The following is a 4,945-nucleotide window of genomic DNA, read 5'->3' as shown; positions in this document are numbered from 1 at the left end:
TGTTAATGATTACGCATAGCAAGCAAGATAAATTTGTCTTGCATTACTGTCTGAATTACAATAGAATATTTTTTTATTTTAACACACATCTGAGACCGTAATGCTGCTTCTGTAATTCTCTTTCTTTTTTTGTCTTAAAGATACATGTAAAATGGAAATATTGTATTCTCAGTTTCTTTCTTCGATTCTTTTGTGTGGATGACACGTCACGTGAAAAATCGGCAGTGGGAAAAAAGCACAAGGCTGTTAAGTTTTCAGGTAAGAATTTTAGAATAAGAGTGGGCAGAGTGTGGAAAATGTCTACACGTACATAAAACACGCTCTCTGCAATCGACAGACACATACGAGTAGTGTAACAAGTAACTTTCATGTGCTTTCAAGATCAGGGAATAATTACGCGAATAGTTTATTGCGATCACTTTTAATTATGTGTTACATTAATTATATTACATTCTTATATTATTCTGAATAATTTTCGTAATGACTACGATAATAAACTTACCTGACGAGGTGATAGAGATCATTCTCAGCTACAGTGATATCACTATTGAGAATATAATTAGCTTCAGATGTGTGTGCAAGCGTTTCCGATTTGCAGCCAAATATGACAAGTTTATGGAAAATAAATTTTTTCAAAGGTAATTCTTTTTAATATGTTTTTTATTTTTATATCGCTAGTAAATTAATCAACAGGGTAGTTAAATTAATCGACCACACTAGCCAATGAATTTGTCTAAGTTATTACTTTATCGACCATATGGTTGTGGTCTTTATAAAGCATAACTTGAAATTATTAATTACAAATTTGTAATTAATAATTTCAAGTTATGCTTTATAAAGACCACAACCATATGGTCGATAAAGTAATAACTTAGACAAATTCATTGGCTAGTGTGGTCGATTAATTTAACTACCCTGGTAATTCTTTTTGTTTATAATTTTGTTTCATTAATCTGTCGCACAATGTACATCACATCTGCAAAATACATATTTTATAAAAATAAAATAAATAAAATAAATAAAATAAATAAAATAAATAAAATAAATAAAATAAATAAAATAAATAAAATATATTTAAAAAATAATTAATTAAATAAAGATACATAAAAGGATTAATTAATTTTAAAAAATTTAGGAAAACGGGCTAACAGAAGATGCAGAGAATTAAGTGCAAGCAGTTATTTTAGAAACATTTTCTCTTCAATTTTTTTTTTTTTTAAACTAATTTATTTAAATTTAGTAAAATATATTTTTTAAATAATTAAAAAAATTTTAAGAATATAATTCTCTATTATATTTTAGTTTACATTAGCCTATTTTCTAATGCATTTTTATAATACAATAAAAAAAAATATATTATATAATATATATAATATACATATATATGTATATATAATATATATATATATATATATAATGTATATATACATATATATAATATATATAATGCATATATATATAATGTATATATACATATATATACAGTTATGTATGATATAATAAAAAAATAATATATTAAATATTACTAATTTTGCATTTGTGTTTTATTAATTTAATTATCTTATTTTATTATTTTATTTTTATTATTAATTTATTACTTTTATTTTATATTTTAATTATTTTATTTAATTATTTTAAATTAATCTGATAAAGTATAATGTGTTTTATAAATATAGGATGTAGAAGTTAAATAATTTATTATACAAAATAATGCTATAATATAAATACAGAATTGTTAATTATATTTATTCTATTGTATATTATTAGAGTAAAATTTAATTTAAAAAGTGAATAATTTATAAATTAAAAATTATATATTTTATATTTTCTGTATTATAATGAAAAGATTGATATTCTGACAGATCTTTGAAAAATTATACATTTTAAAAAGTTTATTGCTTTGAAAAATCCAGTATTCTAGTGCAATAATTGTTTAAAGTAATTTTAAAAAAGTTTATTAAAATATATTTTGTTTCAATTTTAGATGGCCTTTTGCAAAGAAACTTTATGACAGGGAAAATGAGCAGAAGGAATCTGAAGAGAATGAACAAAAAGATGAAAAAAACTTAAACTTTGTTGAAACAGGCACAAATTGTGCGAGAGAATTACGAAATTATGTGTCTCAAATTCTTATACATCATGACAGTCAGTCAATCGATAATTCAATATTACTATTCAATAACATATTTTATTTAAATGAATATTTAAGAAATTACTTGGAAAGGATCATTTGTGAGCCTGAAAATTGCATAAAATATTCTTTCTTTATTGATGAGATTAAAAACTTGCTAAAACAATCTCCACGGTAGGATGTTCGATACATATTACAGTACTATTGACTTTATAAACTAATGTACTTATAACATAGTTAATATAAAAATTTTGCAGAAGAACTTGCGATCTAACCGAAAGATATTGCAATGTAAAGATATTTCAATATATGAAGGTACATTCAATAATCAAAAAATTAGATAAATTTGAAAAATTACCGGGCAAAGAGCAGCTTTTGGAACAGGTTGCTACTATTAAGGCACAATGGTCTCAACCCGAAACGGATGTATTTTATTCGTCTGTAAAAGCATCATTGGATAATATCGCACAAGAGGTACTGAATTGCCTCAGAGAAAAGCATCCCAGACATTCAATATTCTTGACGTTCGCTGAAACTTTTTCCTATTGGAAAAACCACAATATCGATGATAATTATTGGAACGAAGTAGAAGGAACTCAGATTATGAATACACTCGAGGAATATTTTTTTGGCAAATTAAACTTTCGGCCATGCAAATCGGAAGACACAAATTTGGAAAACATGTATATAGATAATGTCAGTTATTACATTGTAGATTATAATATATTTTATAATTATTATATAATATTATGGCTATATTTTTTATTATATCTTAAAATTACTCTCGCTCTAATTAATTTTTTTATTATTAACATTTAATACAGGTCTTAAAAAATAAATATGGCCAAAATATAATTTTATTAATAATATATCACAGCGTGGCCAGGAGACTTGGTTTACGTTGCGATGTGATAGATCTGCGAATTCGCACATTGCCTCGTCATTCTTTATTTTGGAAACCAAACTAGTAAGTATATAATATTAGATTCGAAATTAGATGAATCTTTCGGCATTTTTATTCTTATCAGATACGCACGTGCATATATAATTTTATGCTGTTCACAGTGCCACGAATAGTTTAGAAAATGCAAGATGTTTTAACATAACTTTTAAGAAATTCCCTGATTGTCTTCTCAACCAGCTGTCGCTGTTCAAGTTATTGTCTTCCAATCCAAATTCTTATGATGTCAATGCAATAACAGCTATGCAGGTTGGCAATTATGTATTATTTATCATATGTATTATTTATTTCTGTTAATTTTGTGTAACACTAATTAATAACACTAATTAATATACTTGTAACTTTGGCAAAGGAAAACGTTATATACCTACATACAAGAAGAAAGAATTATACAATCTCTCATTTTATTTGTATATAATCAGACCTCTGTTCACATTTAATCTTTCTTATATTTAATCCTTTTTTCAGATGTGGTACGATATGAGAGAATTAACGGGGTATTTGATAAACCTATGTAATACACCTCTCGGACTTAATCCGAATCAATATGGATTACAAGTGATAAACCGTGAAGTATATGTTAGCACTGTGCATTAAAATAAAATAAAAAATTATCTCTGTATAGTTTCTCTTTGATTACATACGAATTATATAGTTATCTATATTTTAACCAGCTGTAATTTAAATTGCTATAAAAGTTTATTATGAATTGTTTAACAAAAATTGGCAATTAAAGTCTGATCTTACATTTTCCAGCTCAGCTTGTGCTTTAAAAAGACAGAGCAGTTGCATACAAGACCAGAGGATGTAAAATTTGGGATTGGAATGATAGTTAAACATGGTAATCAACCTACAAATAGTTGTACCGGCGTAATAATCGGATGGCACAGACCTGTAGATAGACATGTTAAGGTCTCCATAGAAACTGTGTCTATTATGACCATAAGTGTATTGCCGTTGAATCATTGTCGCAATTTTAATTTTAAAAAGCAACAAACAAATTACATAATTCTTACAGAAAATAATAAAATGTGTTATGTGGGAGAAGGTATGAATATCATTGGACAGTTCTTTATTTAAAATTATATTTGTTCTACGAGCTCATCTCTTTGTACACAATATAAAATAATATTTTATTTTATTTTTATTTTATTTTGTTCCATTTTTAATTTAGTTACTTTATTTACTTTACTTATTATTTTATTTCTTATCTTATTTATTACTTTGTTTGTCTTAGTTATTGTAAATTAATTTTTTAATTACATTTTTTTTATTTTAGATGCTATTAGTTTAACAACGCCGAAATGGATCGATAATAGTGAAATAGGTCGTTATTTTTGTAAATTTGAAGACACGCATTACGTACCAAATCAAATGCTGACTAAACTGTACCCTCATGACGCTGCTGTAACTGCTCATATAATATCTGACAATTAGTAATATAAATTATATTATGCAAAATTTAGAATATGACATATAACTGTTAAAAATAGAATTATATTACAAATATTACATTATAAAACTAACATATTATATTGTAAACTGTCATAATTATAGTAAATATATTTTTATTATCTTTATGAAATCACGGTATAGACGAAAAGGCATTTAATAACATATTTGTATTTCCCATTTTTTATATTACTAGAACAACACAAGCGCACGCTACGCTCGCGCCATTCTTCGATTTTATGTTAAAAAGATATTTTCAAAAAAATAATATAAAGTTTGTTTTAACTTGATTAATATTTTTTGACAGAAATCAGTTGATAACTGTTAAAAATATTAATAAAGTTTAAAGTATTATAATATACATATTATTTAAAATATATAATTTTAATTTTTATAATATA

General features: G+C 24.8%; 1 protein-coding gene across 1 annotated transcript; it reads left to right on the top strand.

Annotated features, from left to right (window-relative positions):
- Positions 1-480: 480 nt before the first annotated feature.
- LOC145942963 (F-box only protein 21-like) lies at positions 481-4,529 on the top strand. Its single transcript, XM_083050145.1, has 8 exons — positions 481-638; positions 1,985-2,305; positions 2,389-2,827; positions 2,956-3,098; positions 3,197-3,341; positions 3,561-3,665; positions 3,849-4,038; positions 4,372-4,529. Exons 1-8 carry the CDS (start codon positions 481-483, stop codon positions 4,527-4,529), a joined length of 1,659 nt encoding a protein of 552 aa, XP_082906271.1.
- The last annotated feature ends 416 nt before the right edge of the window (positions 4,530-4,945 follow it).

Source organism: Prenolepis imparis, unplaced genomic scaffold, assembly GCF_030444845.1.
Source record: "Prenolepis imparis isolate NDT839.2.m4 unplaced genomic scaffold, iyPreImpa1.0 SCAF_11, whole genome shotgun sequence".
NCBI classification, from domain to species: domain Eukaryota; kingdom Metazoa; phylum Arthropoda; class Insecta; order Hymenoptera; family Formicidae; genus Prenolepis; species Prenolepis imparis.
The sequence above is the reverse complement of the archived record's forward strand: the minus strand, read 5'-3'. Positions and strand labels throughout refer to the sequence as shown.

Excerpts from the sequence above, each read along its gene's own strand:
- LOC145942963 (XM_083050145.1), top strand. The coding sequence starts at position 481 with ATGACTACGATAATAAACTTACCTGACGAGGTGATAGAGATCATTCTC. Across the intron at positions 3,666-3,848 it reads TACAAGTGATAAACCGTGAA|CTCAGCTTGTGCTTTAAAAA; the intron begins GTATATGTTAGC and ends TACATTTTCCAG. Across the intron at positions 4,039-4,371 it reads TGTGTCTATTATGACCATAA|ATGCTATTAGTTTAACAACG; the intron begins GTGTATTGCCGT and ends TTTTTATTTTAG.